At 39.3% G+C, this 24111-nt stretch overlaps 1 protein-coding gene across 1 annotated transcript; it reads right to left on the bottom strand.

Annotated features, from left to right (window-relative positions):
* Positions 1 to 6019: 6019 nt before the first annotated feature.
* On the bottom strand, positions 6020 to 7195 carry TENT5D (terminal nucleotidyltransferase 5D). The gene has a single exon (XM_065411155.1). The coding sequence runs from the start codon at positions 7193 to 7195 to the stop codon at positions 6020 to 6022; it is 1176 nt and encodes a 391-aa protein (XP_065267227.1).
* Between the last annotated feature and the right edge of the window lie 16916 nt (positions 7196 to 24111).

Genomic DNA, 24111 nt, shown 5'->3' with positions numbered 1-24111 from the left:
TAAACCATCTACTGCCAAAAGGCAAAAGGCAAGGGCTGGTGCAATGCAGCCCTACGGCTGCCAGCACCCAGATCGCCGATGAAAGCTACCAGTCATGCTGCACCGTCTATTGCCAAAAGGCAGTTAGCTGCTGCTGCTGTGTAGCAATGCAGTCCCACGTCTGCCGGCACCCAGATGACATATGGTGATGGTGAGCTGAGCTGAGCGGGCTCCATGCTTGCCGTGGTATGTTGTCTGCACAGGTAACCCAGGTAAAAAGGCGCGAATCTATTGTCTGCCGTTGCTCTGACGGAGGGGGAGGGGCCTGACGACATGTACCCAGAACCCCCCGTGACACTGTTTTGCATCATTCGGGCATTGGGATCTCAACCCAGAATTCCAATGGGTGGCGGAGACTGCGGGAACTGTGGGATAGCTACCCATAGTGCAATGCTCTGGAAGTCGACGCTAGCCTCGGTACTGTGGACGCGGTCCGCCGACTAGAGCACTTAGAGCATTTTATGTTGTCTTTATACAACCGATTTCTATAAAACCGGCTTCTATTAATTCGACCTAATTTCGTAGTGTAGACATACCCTCAGTCTCTCCCTTGTCCTCGAAAAGGAGTTTTACTTGAGTAAGGAATGCGGGCTGAGGACAGAGGAGGAATAATTAAATGCGATACAAATTAAATTCAGTAAAATGTGTTTGCTTTTTGGAAAGTGCAGGATTTACACAAGTAACTTAGGGCCTGATCCAAAGTCAGTAGGTGTTAGATAAGTCCCTTAGTTCCTTCAGAGCCATTCTAGTGTCTTAGGTAAATATGTACTTAGGCTTACATGAATATGTTTTCACACTAGGTTAAAATATGTATTTAAGCATATGTAATATCAAATTGCCCAATTAAATATGTATTTTGATGCATGTATTATTTACCCCCTAGACAATCATGGCTTTTTTATGTATTTAGGCACTTAAAAATGTGAATTTGTGACATAAGATGCTTTAATGATGGCTATAAAGCTGTTATAATTTATGACAAATATTGTACTTTAGGGCCTGTTAGTCTGTACATGCAACTCATTTAAATCAATAGTAATTTTGAGTGTGGATCAATGGCAAAATTGGGTTTGTGGGTTTATTGACTTAAGTAACCATAATGGCATTTTTAGTTGTAACATGTCAATCGCGCTACCATGCATCCACTCCACACTGAGGTGTCTTCATGCTAAAAGTGATATTTTTGTACAAAATAATGAATGACTATTTACAAGCAAACCATGCATCTAGAATAAACAGAAGGTTGTTTTTAATGCTCTTTCCCCTGATACCCAAAGGCACTCATCAACACTGTGGACTCATCACCTACAAATTTGTGTGATTAGTACAAATTTTTAGTATTACAATATTTTTTCAACAACTTCAGATGGCACATTACATGAAATACTTCCTCACTGTAACAGTTTTGTTTCTGGATACTAATCTATTAGTAGAAAAACACACTGACCAAACAAGAAATCATCTGTAGGAATTCTGGTTGCATTGAACTGCCTAAACTGTTTTTGCTGTTCTTTTCCCAGGAATATTTCTAAATACAAACGTGCCTGATTCACCAATGTGTTACTCCAGTTATGTGTTGGTGTAACTCCATTCAGTGGGAGCAGAAGCTTCCTATAAATGGAGGGTGTGTGTGTGGAGAACTAGGAGGGGGAGTGTGGGGAGGTACTGAGAATGGTGGGGGAGGGAAGCTTGGACCAGGCTGGGAATGATAATCCCATTCCAGCCCCTCTGGGTCCCATTCCCTGCTCCCCAGCACAATCGCAGGCACAGTGGCAGCTGCTCCAGTCCCTCTGGGGTGCTGCTGTCACCTCTGCTCACCACCTCCCTGGGTAGGTATGAGTTTATGTGGGAGCTAGTCCCCTTTCCCCCTGGTTCTGCCACCCCGTCTGCATTGATGTCAGTAGAATTACACAGGTGTGAACTTGGAATAATTCAGTGGCAAATCAGGCCTATTAGTTTTACTTTTTACACATTTGTAGGATCAGTGTAACACAACGGACAACATAACATCATAACAGAGAACAATTTCACACCTTTTTATACATCACAAAAAACCTTGTAATGTGTTGAGTATAAAGCTCACAAATTACAATTTAAACAAAATACCAGAACATATATGCTTCAAATGGACCTTTTACAATTTAACACAAAATTCAAATGACACATTTTTTTAAGAAAGCACTTAAAACCTTTACACTTATGTGCTGACATTAGGTTACTTTAAGCTGTAAACTTTGAGAAGTTTTTAGTATGATTAAATAAAATCAGCATTACAATTTCCAGTCATTATTATAATTATTAAACAGATTGCAACATTGTAACAAGAAATGTAAACATGTAGCTCAGGATACTGGTACTGAAAAAAGTCTCTTAGAATTAACTCTGTAGAGATTTTTATGTGCACATCGTAAAATAGATAAGAACTGGAGAAGAGGTTACAGAATAGTATCTTTCAGGTTGATGTCAATGTTTTGCAAGCAGCAGTCTAAAAATATCACATCCCTGTTTAATATTAATTTACAGAATCAGTACTACCTTTACAAAAATCTCCAGGTTCATACTGCTGCTAAATATCAATGTAATTTATTCAACGAAATGTTTAAAAAGTTACATTTCGTAATTGTGTGCGTGTGTGTATATCAAATTATTACCCTCCAATAACCTCCAAAATTGAAAGACTACCTCTAGGTAAGAAATACAAGACCTTTTCAATAAATTAAAAGGGTTTAATTATACCTGAGACATTTTTGCATATTGGTGTCTTTGTACATTTACCTGTATGTACTATAGTATGTCCTTTATGTTCTCTTGGAGTCTGAAACAAAGCCCATTGAAGTCAATTGAACTAATTCCATTAACTTCAATAGGCTTTGGTTCAGGAACTCACCGTATAATCTGGATGAATTTATAAACAGAAATGTGTCAGAATTAAAAAAAATCAATCTGAGCTGTTGTTATATGATTGCTTTATCCATACCCTCAGCTATTTCATTATAGGCTGTACTTTTCACAGAGATCTTCACTACTCAAATAAGTATCATAATCCTACTAGACATAGACATCACATGTAGATGTGTCTGCTTGTTAGTAAAAACTGCTAACATTCTGAAATGTCTCTCCAGTTAATGGTGGTTGGGTATGCACGGGCTGTAAGAAACCTCTCCTTCTTGGCAGACCTGTTTTCTAGTTCTTCAGAAGGTCACAACATTTCTCCACAAAATTCTAGTAACAGCCAAAGAGGTTTGGGGGTTTCTTGGTAAGTTAGTGTAACATTATCATGTTAAGACCCCCAGTCCTGCAAACACCTACACATGTGGACCGATATTTTCAGAAGAACCCAAGGAAAGGGGTCCAACTCCCATTGAAACTCCATGAGATTTACATGGCTAACTTCTTTAGACTTCTTTGAAAATGGTGTGCCTAACTTTACTCTTGTGAGTAGTCACATTGAAGTCAATGACACTATACATGTGCTGAAAGTTAAAGCATGAGCATAAGTATTATCAAGGTCATGTCTAAATGAGTTTCCATGGGGTTATATGGTGCTTTTTATTTTCGTGAAAAGTATAATAAAATTACAGATTCAATTTTTTATCTAGAGGAATCAATAAAAATTTACTACACCAGGTATGTGGATTATCTGGTGTTTTACTAGGGGAAATTTTCTGGAAGTGCTTAAGTGCCATATAGCCTTACCAAATACAATAAGATAGAAATGTAAGTTGCCAGTTTTATTAAGTACAATTTACACAAGTGACAGGGTAAGAAATCCATGAGCATAGTGGGGGAAGTGGAATGAAATGTGCCCTGAGACAAGCAATTGGGCATATTTGATAAATCAAGAAAAGAAACAGATAATAAATAATGTATTCATGATGGACATCACATGATTCATTTGCCGCTAAGTGGATTATTGCACCCTTCTTCCTTTGCACAATCATTTCACATGCATCATTTCATATTATTGAGTAGTTTTTATATTGCTCTACATTATACAGAAAAGGGATAGCCCAAGTGCTGAGATTCAACATAATCTTCTTTAAAACACAGCTGTTTATGTTCTACTCGACAGACACTTTAGTGTCGGTAAGCAGAGTTACATTTCATTGGCAAGCAAATGATCATAGATCTTCGAAAATATAAACTTGGAAATGTTTGAGTTAACATACCAGTACGTAGCATATTTCTATGTAAAATAAATCAAACATTTTGCACACAGGAGATATTTTTCTAAGAGCTGGGAGTTGTCTGTATACTGGTAAAATATAGTCAACACTTTATAATATAATGGTCAGCCAACGTGGCATGATGTGAAATGATGCTACATCCTGTAACATCATGAGCTCTTTATACGGCAGAGTGACATATGAAGCATCAGAATTAAGAAAACCTGATGTTGACTAACAGCTTTAACTTTGTAACAGTATCCACTCTAAATGTTTTTGTCATTAGTGATTTTTTTTTCAGTCCCTGCTCCTGCTTCCACTTGAGTCATTGGCAAAACTCAGTTGGTTTCACTGGGAACAGGATCAGGTTAATTGGCCCCAATCCTGCGCACAGTGAAGTGAATGGCAAAACTCCCATTTACCTCACTGGTGCAGGATCAGACCCATTGAAAGTACAGGATACATTAGATAACCCACAGGTGGAGTTCCAACAGCATATGTTTCAGCTTTCCATATATCCAGCATGACCAATTCTAGAATGCATTACAGCTTTCATGGAACAATTGGCACTAGGAGGCACTTAAGTGACATGTTTAAAAACTTATCTTTGGTAAACACACACAAAAAAACTTGCAACTAATGTTTTATTTCCTGATCATGAGCGAGATTTTAATTTGCTATTAGTATATGTGCACACACATCTAAATGTATACAGGACATTTCTAGTATAAAATGTCATATCAAATGCAACTAAGAACGTTTTTTTAAAATCACTTCAAAATGACACAGTACTGTTCTGGTAGGGTTTTGTTTGTTTGTTTTCATTATTACCATATGCTCTACCTTTTAGCTTACTTTTTTCCCCCTGGTCAGTATCAAATATGTATAGAAAGAAAGTTTTCACATGCTGAATGTTCACTTTCTCCCGCATACTTTTAATATACTTTTCATAAATAATTGTGCAGAATAATTAAATCACCTGCTTATACAATCTTCAGTATCGATAGTTCAGACTCAGGGCCCAATGCTGCATTCCATGCACACTCAAATTTCCTACTGAAATCAATGGGTGCACAAGAAATACAGGATAGGGCCCCAATATGGATTGATCCTGCAAGATGATGAGCACTCTGGTGAATGACCTCAACTGCTAATGTCCTTAATGAATGGTGAGAAGTGTTCGACACCTTGCAGGATGGAGTCCATAGTGAAACGCTTAACCTATGAGGGTATTTCATAATTTCAGTCAATCAATGCACATTCCAAAAATGATTTTACAGTCTGCCTTGCAAAATGGACTTTTTAGCAGAGTTATATGAGTGAAACTGAGGAACAAATTTGGCCCCGTAGGTTCAGTGTATCCATAATATCAATGTTTTCTAAATCTATCATCTTTAAATCAGGTGTTTCTACTGAACAACTTTAAGTATCTTAGTGGCATATTTTTTCCCGCTGCACTATTTAAGTTAATGAATGGTTTAGAACCTAGAACAACTGTGTATGGCCCTTTGTACAATTAGAATTGTTAATATCTTTCTCTTTTTGGCCAAAAAGGATGGACAGCTCAGTCACAGAGTATGTCTGCTTTAAGAACATATGACGGTCATCATGAACTTGTTGAATAATGGCCAGTGATTTTACATAAACATAAATTATTTCATGATATGTTTCCTGATGTTTTCAGCCCTGACTGATCAAAGACCATTGGCAATCTGCACAAAAAATGAAATTGAGTGATGTAACACTTGCTGTAATGAGGCCTTTATTTTGGACAAGTGGGGTAGCGGGGTGGGCAGTGAGGAGGCTAACTTTTACTAAACCATTCCACTTTGCATTTGTATATGAAATGGATATGGCTGGTAGATGACAGGTGGCTGTCCATGAGCAACATAGTAATTGCTGAAGTTCCTGTCACTGATATATGGAGCGGGCTGATAGTAGCATGTTACGTTGGCTGCATTTGGGATGATGTTTTGTTCTCCAAGTACTTTTAAAGCGAGAATTGTAATCATGTTCAGAGTTTGTCGTCGTTCATGTCCCATGAGACAGACTGTGCTCTCATTTACAACTCCGCGCAGAGTCATCAGGTAGTCATACTTGCTCTTTTCTTCCCCAATGAAATGGTTGCGCAAATATGACTCAATTTTCCTTTGCTGCTCAGCCACATCAGGAAAATCAATGAAGAATCTGGAACACATATAACGTTCTAAAGATTTAATTTCAGCCTCATCTGCTGGCTTAAAGTCACGAACCAGAAGGTTGCTGTATTTCAGAAGGCCTCCACCTCTGATTTCTTCAGGGTTCCTTGTGGAAATAAGTTTGTATTTTAAATGGTCCATTGCCTCATTGAAGTCTCCATACATGCTCTCTGCAATAATGGTGGGATGTAAGTCTTCTGTCAATTCACATTCTGTATCACTGTAAACATTTAACATGGAGTCCAGTATTATTTGAAAGGAGTCAACGCTAAATTCAAACTGTCGTCTGAGTGAGTTTACAAATTTTAGTTCTACATTCTTTCCACTGTTGTTTGACAATGAGATGAGGCTCCAGCGGTCGTGATCAGTGGAGACTTTGACCATCTTTTGCACATATGCATCTTTCATAGTCTGAGCAGTGATCTTTTCTTTATTGACACATTTTGGTAAAAAGTCCAGTAGGCAATTCAGCACTGCCTCCTTAACAACCTGAAATTCTTGTTCACTTGGTAATTCAACACCAAAAATGATGTCCAGGTCTTTGTAGCTAGTTCCATTCTGTTTCACAAGGATGTGACTAGCTGTTGAACCATTCAGGCGGATGTCTCTAACAGTGATTTGCTTCTCAATAAGCTGCTCCTTTACAACATGAATGATATCCTTTGGCTTTACCTCCAGTGTTGGAAAATTTCCTCTTCCATGAATGGGTATTACCTCAGTTAATACTTGATCCAGTATTTTTATCTGATCCCAAGTGAGACTACTGAATCTGTGATCTAAATCCTCAGTCATTGTGAAGTCAGTTGGTTAACTAGGAAAAAACAACACAAATATTAAGAGGGAAACATTAGGTTCCACTCAAACATACAAAAGCCTGAAATATGCCACGACAAACACACATCCTACCTGTAGAAGGCACTGTTAGGCACAGTGAGAAAGTAATACATTTTACATTGAGCTATATCATGAGTTGGATGTCTGACTAAACCATTGCATTTTCATTGGCCATAGTTGAATTTGGATTTTCTCAAGGTTTAACCCTATCAAATAACATTACATTAGCGTTTAGTCCAGTGACTAAAATACTCTGAAGTAAATTTAGGAAACAGTATATGATTCAGTGCAAAACCACTCACAGATTAACGATCTGAGCTTCCTGGTTGTTACAATTAAATTCAGTATAGTTTTCAACCTCCAGAATTAAATGGGCAAGTTCAGTTCTGTAGTCCTGAATGAAAAACATCCATTGTTTTCAATGGTTGTTACACACATGGAACTACTGAAGTGAATTATTTAACAAAAACAGAAATAATGCAAAATATTGACCTTCATGTATCTACCTCAGTATTTCTAATGCATTTGTCGCTGGAGTCTTCTAAATGCAGGGGTGCACAGCATCTCATATTTTTTCTTTTCTTTCATTATGGTTTAAGAGCTGGATGCTGAGGAACCTGTAAAATTGTTCTCATAGAATCTCTGGGCAAGTCTATCTGACCTATCTAATTAACTGTCTGGCAGTACTGTGCAGACCTTGCAAGTTCTGGTTCACAGATAATGAACCCACCTCTGGTTTGCATTGAGGTTTGGGTTCCATTAAGCAGAACCTTTCTGGAAGCCTCTCACCTCACTCTCCAATATTTGTGACTGGAAATCAGTATAAAAGGCACTGGGTGAAATCATGGCTTTAGCAAACTTAATTTTATTTTTTGCTTTTATATCATTATATTAAGATAAGCAGGCAGTTAGACCAGTGTGTGGATTAATTGGTTTAGGATTATAATTAGAAAAAGTTGGAAAAAAAACAAAACAAAATATTGTGCTTAAGATATTGCTAACTGAACATGTCCAAAACATTATTTTCATGAAGTTTCATAATGAGTTTTATGTAATTAAATACTCTCATTTTGAGATTATAAGTATGTACACTACAAACGTAATTAAACACAGTTATACAATTAGATAATTAGATGTAATTATAGTAATTACATAAGTAGTGAAGAACTGCATTCAAGAAACTACAAAGTGAAGAAAATTCACAGTTGAGTGTTAGACCTCCAATATGTAAGGAGAGAGGCACTATCTTAACATTACCAATTACTAACCTAAATATTATTATTACTGAGTGGAAAATACTCTCCACATTTCTAACCTTTCCCCCCAGAATCTATTACTCCATTACTAAATAAATAACGAATGCCATTTTGTGATGATTCCCCCGTTGCCTGCCTAAGCCTCCTCAACTCCTCTGCAGCAGTTAACCACCAAATACGTACTTAGTGAAGGAGTTTTATTGCTGAAATGCTATCAAGCTTCTCCCTTAAAGGTCATACCATTTTTCATCACTCTTCCATAAGTCCCATCATAACTCATGGATTGATACTGTGATTTGTTGATAACTTTTCAATTAAACTCAATGTTTGGTTGCCCTGACTCAGAGTGTTGAGTTTGACGCTGCATTGTGAGGCTGTGTTTGCTCTGACTCACTGGGTGATGGAAAGAGTGATTATGAAAATGGTTGGACCCTCCTGCACAGCCCAAGAAAGGATGCAATCTTTAGTTAATATGCTCACTCCTGAGACTATCCAAATATTCAGGAGTGAGCACTAGAAATTCCCCACCATGTGAGAGCTTGTTGCTCAGACATTTTATGGACATAGGTTTAGATAAGTGCTAAAAATTGGCTTTGGTTAATGGAATCTATTGTATTTTCCTGTACATGCAATATAATTTTTACTCCTATATTGCACAAGTAGTTGAAGTGTTATTTTTAGAATACACTGCCCTTGGTTTTGTGAATGATTAGCTTGTAGAGGTTTATGTTGAACTGAAGATATTCATATTTTGAAATTTGTTCCTTAAATTATGTCAGCTGTTTATAATTATAAACAGTAATAAATGAGTTTAATGTGACTACTTTCAAAACACATTACTATAACACAATAGAAGGATAAGGAAGACAGCCCTTACAATATACCTGAGCACTGTATATAAACAAAATTGGTGTTTCTTGGCGGCAGTGTAATTAATCGAATTTCTTCTAAAAGTAAAATATCGAATTCCTTCATTACAATGACTTTTGGATTAGTAGGAGTTCATTGTAACATGGATATTTTATTAAGTTGATACATTAAATTGTTGGAGACTTAGAACCAAAAGGTCACTATTAAATAACAGACAGGAAGACTTTAAAGTGTAACTATAAAGATTTTGTAAAAGAAAAAGAATGTTTTACCATTATACTGGTAAGAACAACATATTAATTTTTTTTAACATACAGTATTCCAGCTCATCCAGGTATAACAGCTGCCCAGGAGCGGCGCCAGGGTTTTTGCCACCCTAGGCGGCAGCGCTCCTCCTCTGAGCATTCGGCGGCGGGGATCCTTCCGCTTCACGTCTTCGGGGCACTTCGGTGGTGGGTCCTGGAGCAAGTGAAGGACCCGCCGCCGAATTTCTGCCGAAGACCCGGAGGGGAAGGACCCCCCGCCGCCGAATTTCTGCCGAGGATGGCAAAATGCCGCCCCCCAAATCCTGCCGCCCTAGGCAATTGCCTAGGGTCGCCTAGTGGAAGCACCGGCCCTGCAACTGCCAATGTTCTGTGGGTAACAATTAACCTCCAAACCTTCCCCGAAAGAGGAAAACTTAACTTACATGTAAGCAGTGAGTAATCCTATTGACTTCAGTGGGGCTACGCACATATTTAAAGTTAAGCATGTGTGTAAATGTTTGCCTGATTAGGTCCTTATAGAAGAAAGCACATAGCACTTTTGCTTAGAGAACTTTGTTTCTTAAATTCCATTTAAGGTGAGGAAAGGGACTTGACTGACTTTAAAAAATGGACTGGTTATTTGAAGCTCATCGTGTGGGTGCATATTAAATATGAGCTGTTTGACTAGCTGGGAAGCAGTAGCTTTATTGAGGATGTCTGATAACTGAATAAGCACATCACTGATGGGTCAAGAGATAAGCTCCTCAAGTGATAAGGAAAATCCTCCCATTTTCTTTTGGCAAAACAAAGTATCAGCAAATTGTAATGATGTTATTGTAACATTTCCGGGCTTCATTTTATTTTCTAATCCACAGTGACAGTACATGTATACTGATGTATATTTTCTTCCCTTCCCTCTTCAGTTATATACACTCTATATATTTGAAAAAATTTCAGGTAACTTGTGAACTTATGAACAGTTTTGGGTGGTTGCTAAACCATTTTATATTTATTTTTAATATTGCTTGAAAGGGGCCCCAATTCAGCAAGCTATTTAAGCACATACATAACTTTAAATATGTGATCAGTCCTACTTAAATCAATGGAACTAGTCATATGTTTGATGTTTTAAGCATTTGCTTAAATACCTTGCTGAATCAGGGCCTAAATAGGTTAGTATTTTGTTTGTTTTTCTTAAACTGCTGCTGAAAAGACTTTTTCATGTGTTAGACTCAATCCCATAGTCCTCACACAGCCCGAACTTCCCCTTATTTTAGTGTGACATATATAGATTCGTAGATGCCAAGGCCAGAAGGGATCATTCTGATCATCTTGTCTGACCTCCTATGTAGATAAACATTGTACACCTGTATGAGTTTAGGGTAGACAGTATTCAACATGAAAACTAAAGAAATTGCCTATTCATTCCCTATGTGGCTATCATTGCACATTTATAATATTTACTAAAATCTGTTATAATGAAAACTCTGATCCTCCCTCCACAATCCTTCTCAAATCCCAGTACCCTGGGCTGGATTTAAATTGGACGACACCATAATTTCTTACATTCCCATGGGAAATATTTTAGATAGAAAATCTTATTTCAGTGGAGGAATATAAAAGGTCTTGTGAAATACTGTCATGGATGAGAATTTCCAATTCTAATAATATTTTTTACCCAGTTTGTAACTTTGAGGGAAGAGAGGTACTTAGCCATCAGATTTCCACAGCCCTACATCTCTAGCTATGCCTTCCTGCACCATGACAAAGAATTTAACTTTGCAAAAATTTTCTGAATGTGAAAGTATCTCATATGTTTTACATTCACTATATTCCCCTTTTAAAAACTCTAGGTGAACAATGGAGGGCTACATGCTTACTAGAAGCATTACAGTGAAAGAATGGAGTAGTCTTTGAATATTTGTTTTGGAGAGGTTTAATTTTTCTCCCAAGTAACTGATTCTACAACTCGTTAAAAATAATTTCCTAGTGAGATTTCTTAGAGTTCATTTGTGCCTTTTCTTGTAACTCCTGCATTTTTATGGGATTTATGATGTTATAATATCATAGAAATGTAGGACTGGAAGGGACCTAGAGAGGATATCATATCCAGCCTTATGTGCTGAGGCAGAATTTCCTCATCCTGCAGCAGGTTATTAGACATTGCAGTGGACACAGATTCCTGAACTTAGCATTAACAGATAAATGAGAGAAGAACTGGTTTTCAGGGTTTTCTTTTAAATGTACTTGCTAGAGCAGCAAAGCATAGGTGGACAGGATATGTTAAAGTTATACCACATATTGAACTTCTTACAATTTAACAAATTACCTCCCTGATTATTCATGTTCTGGGCTATCTTTGAGTAGACAGCATAAATCATGCCAAGTGGTAAATGGTTTGTGATGTGGAAAAAATATTTACAGGGGTGAGTATGAGACCTTCAAACACATTTCCACTAAGTGTATATGAAAGGCCTGATCTAAAGTCCATTGACGTGAATGGATAAACTTCCATTGATTTCAATGAGCTTTGAATCAGGCTCCTGTTACAGAATTTGAATATGGTTCTACATTGGCAAATGGTTAGTTCACCAACTCTGTGCACTATGTAGTCTTCAGGTACAGGCAAGTTCCACCAAAAAAATAGGTATGGGATTTTATATCTGGAAAAAGAAAACCTTGCTGACAAGCGGTGTCTACTTCATAAACTTCCAAAGAAATCTAGATAGTTAAGATCTGGAGGACATTCTCTTCCAATTTCGGTCATGTTTTGACTATAAACTTTTTAACATCCTCTTTTTATATGCTCTATCTTACTGTTTCAAAGTATTTTCAGGGGATTTATAATATGCTAACATTTTCAAACAGAACACATTTTTGTAAAGATATGCTTTCTCTATTCTGATCTGCTAGCTTTTATCAACACTAAGTATACAAACAAGCACACTGAATATTTTGATGCTCCATTTATCTTTACTTTTTGTCTGTACTTGTCACAAGTCACTGTGAGACCTGTCAGAGATTACATTAAAATGTCTCATCAGCTACATTAATTAGCCTTGCTCTGTTCTATAATATTGTGATTTTTTTCTAGTTCTGTGTTTTGGTTCACTATACACTGGTTATCTGTATAGCTAATTAAAAGACACGTTTCTCCATTAGGTAGGACCCTTTCTTGAAGTAATCTGCATTGACTTCAGGAACTACAGCCAGCACTGGCAAGTATGCATTTCTATTCACAGCACAAGTGTGCATGAGCGAAGTTTAAGCAGTAGTGGAGATGAGGTACTCCAAGTAGGGAAATCTTCCGATCGGCCCCAATTTAATCTTGGTTTTCAAGATCTTTTCCAGTAAGCTAATGTTAATGGATGCAGTGAGGAGATTATTTGCCCTGTTATTCTGAGATTATGCATGAGTTGCAATAAATCAGTACAGTTACCATCTAGTTACTCTGAAATAACAAATAGTAACTCCAGGCCACCTGCTCTTCTCCTGTGAGAAAAGGTTGCATGGCACTGCAAGTAAACCTTAACAGGAACCAAGCACTTCAGGCTGTACTGCAGCATATCACCTTCAAGGATAGAACAAGTGAGTATTCAAAAGAGGAGCAGGAGCATAACCAAATAAAATGTGCCTCATCTTTCTCCCAACCAGATCAAAGCTATTGGAAAAGCAGCACTGTCATGCACACATGCACCTGCCCAAGTACATCAGTTTGCAGAACTGTGAATCATAGGAGCAGTGATAATATACCCTGGCACAAAGCTGTGGATTTGGGAAAGGGAATCCCACAGCATAAGGTGAACAAAATCGTACAAAATGCAGTCCAAAGGGCTGAACTGGTGGTTGGCAGGAGGGGTTAACAAATGAGTAATGAGGAGCTTGCTTTGTGCATGCAGCACTAACTTGCAATTCATGTTGCTGGTTTCACACAGATTATTTCTTTTTCCCCCTGAATTTTTCTATCATGTCTCAGAACAGCCTTTTTAGCTGCATGTGGATCCACTTTCAGGTTAGATATTGTATGCCATTATACCTAAGTAATCCCTTTCATGTAGTATAGTCGTTTTTTCATTTATCTTCTTCCCTACATAGCATGCAAGGTACACCAAAATCTATGACTCCTGATAAATAATGTGGCGTATAGCACAACTTTCTCTTGTAATGTAACATCTACTGCTAAGTTAAAAACTAAGGTAGAATGCACAACATTAGATCTACTTTTGGCTATGATCATTTCTATTAATTTATAATGACACTTACTACATTATGTAAAGAAAAATACTTTTACTCTTCAATGCATACTACAGTCTCACTAAATTATGGAACCATGTTTCCAGGAGAATGGAAACAAATAGAGACTTACTGTGGTAGGAATATTGCCAATCATGTACTTCAGTAGAGTTAATAAGATGACTCACTGGGTCCTTTGGTAAAAATATGAATCGTCATCTTGTCACCAATAAAAACATGAACCACCCAGGGAAAGCTGCAGGAAAAAACAAACAATAACAGTCTTTTTGAGATTAAATGTTAACTACTAGTCACCTGCTGTACATAATAAATCATGCATTATAGCTTGACAGTGCTGCAATCATGACAATAGCCTTTTAAGTTATAAATGATAAGGTAAGAGCTATGAATGGGAAAACAGAGCAGTACTTAGAAAGAATTTGAGCTTCAGGTCATTCTTAATCCTCTGCCAGTGTATTTACTCAGGCAGTAACTTGCAAGGCATTAATATTTTACTATTTCTCCGAGGGATTAAAGAATTATTACTTATAAACAAATTAACAGAGACACTGTGGAATTATACCAGCGAAGAATTAGAACCAATAACAACCCCAGCAAAATTAAATATTTTCCTTTCACAAATGCAGAGCAGGTCTTGCACATTTTCCAAAGATGTCTGTGAATCACAGAGGGCTCTCATTCCCTTGGCAAGCCAGGCAGCAACCAATTCATTTAAGACAAGCATAAATGGCAGAAGTGGGAACTCCATGCAACTGAGTGTGTTACATGGACTTATGACCAGCTCTACATAAATTATAAGGAATTTTTATTAACACTAGATATGTGTGATCACAAAAATCCCTTTTATATACAATATTCACTTATTATTATTTAACCTTTGTATTACTGCAGCACTTAGGAGCTCTAGTCACAGACCAAGACCTTAGTGTCCTAGGTGGTGTGTGTACACAGAACAAAACGATGGTCCATGCCCCCAAAGAGCTTATTTCAAGAAACACTGACAATCTGATCATTTTAAATCTTTCCTCCAACATTCAGTTATTCCAGCTATATATGCCCCAATGTGTATAAACTCTAAGAAACAGCAAGGACCCACAATCCATCACAAGAAGGGCTCTAGGGATTCTGTGATCCTTCAACCACAAAATTCATTCCTTGCCACCGAAGTATGCGCCACAATCTCCGCTTTTATTTAAAAAATATTTGTTTCTAATCTTTATGATTGCAGAGAGAACCTTGAAAACATGAACTGAGTGTAAACTGAGGCAGCGATGTCTACCTGAGTTTGCACAGAGCCCAAAATAATCGCTCTGTGAGGTGTGAGCTGCCTTATTAATTTCAATTAGATGCCAAATTTCAAAAAGATGCCACAGAACTCAGATTTTGGCTGCAGAGTATGCCAGTTAGCTGCAGTCAGGAGCCTGACATTTTGTTTTCTGCCTCCTTACCCTGGATCTGTCTGCAGCTACCTTTTGCTCTCCAGCTCTTGACAATGGTCAGCTAATTAAAGTGCACGCTCCCTGCATTATTCCACGGAGCCTGGCAGCACAGAAAAGGAGCCAGAGCAGGAATCCAGTTTGCAGGCAGAGAGTGAAAGGAGGCAGAAGGGTAAGCTGGCAGCTGCAGAACAACACAGCAGCTGAGGCCCAGGGAGCCTAGGAGATGAACTGCTGGTTACAAGCTCTCGCTATCCCTGGGAAACATTGTCCAGGAGTCCTTCTCAGAACCTCCTTTCCATGCCAACTTTGAGAGAGCAGATTCGGTCAGGCCAACTGGAGAGCACAGCAAAATACCCATCCTCAAAAATAATCACTGTAAAAAATAAATGGAGAAATTTCACATCAATGAGTATTTTCAACAGTGAGGTATGGATGTGTGTTTGTGCGGGGCTGAGAGATGATGGATATTTCATGATGATAGAACTGATATTGCACTAAAACTTAGAGGTTGCTATTGTGGCATTTAGGGAATATTCACAAGGAAGGACAGAGTTTTGCTATGAAACATACAAAATTTCTTATTCTGTAGTATGCTCATAAAAGCAACATCTGCGCCTAAATGCATAAACTGTTCTTTGGATATTAATCTCAGTAATGGTCTATTGCTGATTCATATGCTGCAGAGAAAGATAGTGTATCCCTTAACTATTCTACACTCAGATTGTTCCCAATATTTTTCAAAATGAATAAATATTCAAAAGCTGCCATAGGCAAAGTTCGGTTTTGTTATCTCAAAAAGAATACTTTTGATTCTTGAATACAAAATGTGGGCTGTGATTATGATGAAGTAGAGACAGATGCATTTTAGACCTAATTCCAAACTCATGTATACATAATGATTGATAGAACATAGTGACAATGAGAATGGCCCAGAAGGTAAAACATGGGATTGGGTTTCTAGTGTTCTGTTCCCTGATCTACAACTGACTCACTGTGGGGCAGGTCACATGCAGTCAGTTTGTTAAACTGCTTATTCTCCATGCCTGGATATCCACTTTGAGACACTGAGGCACTGATTTTTAGAACTGTTAAGCACCTGCAGCTCCTATTAACTTCAGCTGGAGTCATGGCTGCTCATTCCTTCTGTCTCAAACTGAGTACCCAGAAATTGAGGCATTCAAAATCAGTGGCCTGTTTCAAAAATTCTGGCCTTTATCTTTCTGTGTCCCAGTTTCTAAGTGCAACAATTGTATTTATTTCTTTAGATTAATACAAAATAAAACCTATCCTTTCTCTCTAGCACCATGACTCAACTTAAAATTCACGTACCAAAAATGCCCATCAATATGACTAACCTCCAGCAAAAGCAGGCAAGTTACAGACTGAAACAATCCTCCTTTTCCATCTATTAACCATCCTCATAATTATCTCTCCTTTTCAAGTGATTGAGGGGCGGGGGGAAACGTGAGCTTTACAGTGTGCCCTAAATGTTAGCAAATTTGGACTACTGAAGACAAAGGAGGGAGGAGGGTACAAAGCCAAGGGGCTTTGGATGAGATGTAAAACTAAGGACACAGCCACTTGGGGTCCATAAAGATCTCCTAGTTGTGTTAAATATGTTGTTCTGTCTAAATTCTAATTTAGGCAGGTGCATTCTGCCTATCTAATTTCTCTTCACTTCCTATTCTAAAATCCACCCCAGAATTAGCTGCATTTCATGACAGAAGAAATAATCCCTGTGTATACTGTATGTATAGTCTGTGTATCAGTTTATTAAGCATTCTGGGATCCTTTGTGATGAAAGATGTAGTTTTTTAAAAAGTTAGTTCATTATCATTATTGCAACAACAAAACCACTGCTGTATAAAAGCATAACAACAACTATTGTGTCTGATAAGCAGAAACTTATTTTATTCACTTTTAAAATATCTGTTCACGTTGTGATGATTTCTCCTAGTGATAAAAATTATTTTACAAAATGTTGATGCTATTTAACTATATAAGAAAAGCATCTGAATGCTAAAGTAAGACCACTTCAGACCACAGTGGGACATCAACATATCTTTATTAAACAGAGCTTTTTTAATTTGGCCATTACTGCTGTAACAAGCTTTTAATTTAAGTATTTTTGAAGATAATTTCAGAGCCCTAGAATAATGTAGTCCTGGTACCTACAACAGGGTACATCTTGCATAACTGATTACACATAAAATTAGTTTCCTGTTCATGGGTGAATTTGCCTTCAATTGTTTTGGATTTTTTATATAATACTATAATTACATATATACATATATATTTATATATAATTAATTACTAGAGCTACTAATAAATTATGAATTCATGTTTATATTTTCCAAATTACAAACACTATTCCATGACTACAAAATATAATACTGGACTTTCCTTTTAATGCTACATTTACTTTATAAGCTACATTTTTGAAGTGGAGCTAATACATGAAATATTTTACTAATTTAAGTACCTGCTCTACAAGAGTTTATTCTTAATTTTGCATCAGTAAGACTTGGGGTTCCCCTACAGCACTTCACATAACATAGCTCTTTTATAATTAAAGAAGTCTCATTCAGAAATAGAACAAGGTTTTTCTACAATTATATAATAAAGTAAACTGCATCATTTCACTCAAATCACATCAGGAAGAAGGAACAATGCCGTAACGACAAGATCATAGTAATGCTATTTTTCCATGCTGAAAGAAGGATGAAATGTCACTGATGACGTTATTGCCACACTGCTGAAAGACAGTAAAACTGATGAACCAAGGAAAAGTGTGAAGCCTAGCACAGATGTGTGTGTTCATCAGTTTCATGCTGCCATCAACAATGGATGTTGAATGCCATGCAGTAGATGACATCAACTTCTAAGATAGCTTGAATAACACTATCACCCAAATTTGTAAAAAGAGGTATTACCATGGCATTTAGATGTCCAAAAGCCAGGCCCTGTACGCCAGGTACAGATGTAGAGAAAGAGAACAATGTAGAAAAAGAGTGACAATGTTAGCTGATAACACACACCTTCTCTGGGGCTCTGTAGTATTATATAGAAAAATCACAGCCTTTTGTTGATATTCAAAAGAAAAAACCGTGTTTGCTGCCAGATAAATACTTTGAATAAAAACAACAATAATACTACTAAATTCTATTTTATCAGTGGAATTCTATTTATTGATATTCAATATTTATAAATGCTAGTTTTACAGATATTTTATATGCTACATTCTAGTTTTGTAGATCAGTGGGCTGTGAGTAAACTGCTGATATCCTGTGATAACTGATGTAAATAAACCTGTTTTTTCTTGAAAGGTCCCTGAATTTTTGTCTCCTATCCCTGCACTGATGCTTGCAATAGACCTTTGTGTAGTTACAAACCCATTCTGGCTAATGGAAAGGAGTCAGATTAAATACTGAGTAAAATATATGAAACATGAGAAAAAACAATAGACACAGCGAGAGGGGGGACAAACTCTGTTCTAACACCCATGCTGCTCCTTGGAAATCAGTGGGATTACATGGGTCCCAAGAGCAGAATTTGGCCCAAATGTGTTCATGACCAACATTTTACCATAATGCGACAAATTTTGCTGTCCCCTAGATCCTGTTCAACACCACAGAACCATGCATACATTTAGTTTGCCCATGGTGTAAGAGCCAAATTTGGCCCAATATTTGGTTCCAAATTCTTTAAAGGCTCCATGGGCTTGATCCTGCACCATTAATCCAATGGAAGGTATATCATTGACTTCAATGGGAGCAGCAGCAAATCCCATATGCAGAACTCCTACCAAAGTCAATGGGAGTTCCACACACAGAAAGATAAAGCAAATCAAATGAGAGAGTGTGTTTTGTTTTTGTTTTCCTTATATACTGCCTTTCATTTACCATTAGCCAAATTGTACAGTCCTAATACAGGCAACACTTGTACAGGAGTTTTATTCTGAGTAAGAACAGATCCTCTTTCTTTTTTGTTTTCTTTATAATGTATTGTGATAACATGCTTGAAATTCATGTTTTCCATAGAAGTTGTAGATGATGAACTGTTTGGTTTCCATATACAATATATTTAAATGGCAAACTCTTAATCAACACTGGACATACAACAGATCGTGTCACCTTTACACATGCTGACTATTGCTTCTCTCCACAAGTAGTCCCAATGGATTCAGTGGGATCCGCAGAATAAAGTAGTACTCAGCATGAGTGAGGGTGGCAGGGTATTACACAAAGGGTCTATTGATAACTTTCACTCTACATCACCCCATTATGCCCAAGGACTGAAAAACCTATGGGCTCAAATTCATTCTATTGCTACATCCAGGCAACTTCATTTATTTCAAAGGAGTTCCATGAGTATAGCTGAGAGCAGAATCTGACCATCTTTCTGCCCTACTGAAAATCTGAAGTAATGTCTTTGAAACCAACAGAGCTATTCTGGATTTACACCAGTGTAACTGAGGGCAGAATTTGCCCCTAGAACACAGCTGATGGAGGAAAGTAAGCACAGAGAATACTGAGTGTCACTGTTGTTGTGTGTAGGAACTAGAATTTTAATATCTTTTGAATATAGTGGTACAAATCCTGCTTGCCTTACACACAAATAAGTAAACTTTAATGTAACTTTAATATAATTAATCATGTGATTTGCTCCATTTTTGAAGTCTGTAACACTACTTGGTATGTTACTTATCCCACTCTAATGGTTGGTCAATAGTGGACCTGAGTCTACTCTAGATACTAACTATAGGAGTTCCTTCTTAACTGAAGTAGTAGTCTTACTTTTAGCTTTGGAAGTTCTAGGTTCATTCCTCTGCCCATGAGGACAGTCATTACATTACTTTCATTTGTATCATTTGAATAATTGCTCTCCATACAATATATAATATAACACTGTATAATTTATGCCACTATGAGGCAACAAAACACAATGCCCAGAAAAATTGCCTTTAGACCCAGACCAGAGCAAGGATGGTGTGTAAGCTGCACCTGTGAGGCTTCATGCCTCAGAGACACCCCTCTGAGACACAATTCCGTCTCTGTGTCAAGGGTTAGTAATTTGATGCTGATATAGACCAACAGGAAATTACAGAACTCCCCCACCATCACTCATGCTGTTTCAGCTGTGCTGGCCAGAAAATTGTGGGAAAGTGTTGCCCAGGCTCCACCCATTCATCCCTCCATACTGCTCAGCATCCACTTAAGGCTTGGCTTGGTTTAGTTCAAAACGCCCTGAATTCAATGGAAAGACTCCCGGTGACTTCAATGGGCTTTGTATCAGGCCCTAACTTCTGTGTGCTAGCTAGGTGCATAGTTTGGACAGCGATGCAAGAGTGTAAGAGGTGGGGTTCTTACCCATCTGTGTGGCATGTAGCCCAAATCACAATATGGCTCTAAAGTTCAAGAACGCATAGTTTAAATCTTAGTCAGGGAGTCTGCACCATCAATTCACTTTGATTTCACATTCATTTTCTGAGTTAACAGTGATCCATGTCACTACTGACAACTACATTGTGGTTTTTTTAATCAGTCCTGAAAAACCTGTTCTTTGGAATAAAGCACAGAATACAAAGCATATGCCTGTTTAATAAACCATCTTCCTTATGATGGAATAATAAGCATGTTTAGTTTTAAGAGTTACAAATGTACTATAAAGAGATGTATTGGCAGGGCTGGGCAGAAGGAGATAAGAAGTCCCAGTTCATTTTTTTTTTTTAGAAGAAATGATGTAACAAATCTATAGCCCCCTTTTTTTTCTCATCACAGGTTGTTTGTGAGCCAATCTTGATTTCTGCAAATGCATTCCTTATTTGGAAGTCATCACCAAATAGTTTCTGTAAACAAACTGCAACCCATTGTCTCTGTCCAACGACAGACCCTGAGCTCCTTGGGGTAGGGACTGTCCCTTTCTGAAATGGCTTAACACATCACGAATGCTAAATAATTAATAACAACATTGGTTGCTATTTAAACTATTTGCAATTTATTTGTGCTGTGTGATTTATCACTTAAGTCACATGATATGATTTCTACTTCCTAGTTGGATGGATAATGAATAGTGAACATCACACATCCAGTATGATTTTTTGGGGAAAATTATCATTTGTGCCAAAATTCATAAAACTTTTGGGATTCATCCAAATGTCCAGAAATAAGCCACTACTAATGTGCAGTGAATGATAAATCCCAACAAATTATAGCAGAGCAAATCTGCCACATTCATTCAGAAAATATTCATAATTCACTTTTTGTATTATTTAATCTGCTCTAGTGACAAACACTAGACCCCAAAGTCATGTAGTTACTCTGGATTTTACACCAGTGTAACTGAGATCTGAATCTGGTTCATAATTTATAAGCTAATTTATCAGTTAAATTCACATCTACTACAGGATTATTTTTAAATCTGAGTTCTTAAATGTTACTATGAACTCAACTAGTATTCTATTCCTATTTAGAGGCACTGAGATAATAGATAGACAAGGTGGGTGAGGTAATATCTTTGATTACACCAACTTCTGTTGGTAGAACAGACAAGCTTTGGAGCTCCACAGAGCTCTTCACAAGTAGCTTTTGTCTCTTAAACTAACTGAAGTTGTTCCAATCAAAGATACTACCTCACCCACCTTGTCTCTCTCGCCTATCCTGGGACCAACACTAGATTACAGATGAATGAGTTCTGGGGAAGTGATGATTCCTCCGGGCAAGCAGATGGATCTAGTTTTCAGTTAAAAACCAAAACCAGGAGACTGTACACACCATGACCAGGTAAGATCTAAATATAGTGTAAATATCTGGGAGGGTGTTTGCACCCTCCTATCCAAAGGGGGCTATCATTTCCTAAATTTCTATCTGCCGGTCTCCTATTGTTTATGCCAGGTGCCAGCTTCAATTGGTTATGATTATAAAAAAAAATAGATCAATGGATCCCTTGCTTTCCAGTGAGGAAAATCATTTTAACCAGTGATTTATTTGTGAAATCCTTAGTACAGGAGGGGTAGGAGAGAAGTTACACAATGGTCTTGAAAGTAGAGACCAAAGCGAATAGCCTGTTGTAATATTTAAGCAAATGATAATATACATCACTACAATACAGAGCACGGAGGAAACATACTTCCTTGGGGCAGCGAAGTTATTGAACAATTAGAGCTACAGAACAGTTTATATTGAGCGGGGGAGGGAGGGAGGGAAGAAATTTCACTTAGTGCTTCACTCCAAATAAACCAGTGGGCTCCCCATCGATCCCTATTTCTAACCCTCCCTTACGCCCAAAATGGAGAGTAAAGAGCAATGAACCCAAACCAGCGGTGCAGACTATGTCTCCAGCTTGTGCATGCAGGGGCTGGGGTGAGCTGCAGCCGGCAAGAAGAACCGCTCTGCTGTCCTGCGTGCGATCTGCCCACAACCCCGCCCACTCTTGCGAGAGAAGTAACAGCCCAAGGGTCCCTATGGCTCCAGAAGGCGCCTGTAGCACAAAGTACGACTCGGGAATGCCAGGTGCAAGGGAACCTATAACATCAAAGGTAAAGGGACCCTACAGCAGCCAGGAAACCTAGTGCACCATAGGGAGCCTATAGAGCTCAGTATCTCTTAGCACCCAGGGAGCCTAGAGCACCCAGGGACGCTATAGCACCAGAGAGAGCGTATAGAGCTCAGGATCCCTTAACACCCAGGGACCCTATAGCACCAGAGAGAACCTATAGAGAGCTCAGGATCCCTCAGCACCCAAGGACCCCACGAGCACGCCGTGCCCGGGACCCTGTGAGATCAGCGTCCCCGCAGCGCTCAGGGGCCCTATGGCACCGACACGCACGCGGCGTACAGCCGGGACTCACCGGGATGGAAGCTGCGCCCCCTTCTCGCTCCGTCCTCTCTCCCCCTTCCTCCCCACAGTCTCCGGGCGAGGGAGGCGCGCCCCTCACCGCCCCGTCCGCGCCGCTCGGGGCTGGCTCAGTCTGCGCCGCGAAGGACGCCCGGGGGGGAGAGACACGCACAGGGGCAGGGACCCGCCGGCCCCCCAGCGCCGAAGCGGAGCCCGCAGGGGGAGAAGCGGAGAGTCGCCGAGCCTGAGCCGCCGCCGCCGCCGCCGCTGCTGTCCGCGGCCAGCCTGGTGCTGAAATGAGCCACCGCCCCCTTCCCCGGATCAGCCCTTGTAGCGTAAACCCGTGGCCATGGCAACCCGGCGTCACACAATTTAAGGTGGCGGGGACCTGCGCGTGCCAGGGCAGCCCCCGCTCGGCGGCCGCGCCCCAGCCCGCCCCCTGGCACCGCCCAGTGCGAGCCCTCCGTCCGGCTCGGGGAGCCCCGCGCGCCCGGCTCTCGCGCCCCAGGGCGGGGGCTGAGCTCCCGCGGGCTGCAGCGCCGAGCCCCTCCCGACCCCGCAGTCCCTTCTCCCCAGCGCTGCCATGGCTAGCTCCGCGGGGGGAGGGCGGCTATCGCGGGCATACTACGCGGCTGTTACTCTTGCAAGAGGCTGAGTTCCCGCCTGTTGGGGGTTTTGTCTCCTACCCAGAATAAACAGCAGCAGAACCGTCCCCCCGCCCCCCAAGTTCTCCTCCCCATAGTTATTATCTCTCTCCTGCCTCTATTACCAGTATTGGCTTTCGTGTGCAAAGGCTCCCGTGTGCCTTATGCATTCACGTTGCCCCGAGCCAGGATCTGGCCCAAGGGAAAACCGAGCAAGGCTTAAGGCGGAAGCAGCTTGGAAAATAATGAATGAAAAATACGAATCGTGCAGTCCTGCCTCAGCCCACACTTCCTTGTCAGGCAACGTGAGTAAAGGAGGCCTGCACGAGT

The sequence above is a fragment of the Emys orbicularis genome, chromosome 9 (assembly GCF_028017835.1).
Source record: "Emys orbicularis isolate rEmyOrb1 chromosome 9, rEmyOrb1.hap1, whole genome shotgun sequence".
In the NCBI taxonomy this organism is placed as follows: Eukaryota; Metazoa; Chordata; order Testudines; family Emydidae; genus Emys; species Emys orbicularis.
This window is presented reverse-complemented; position numbering and strand designations above follow the sequence as displayed.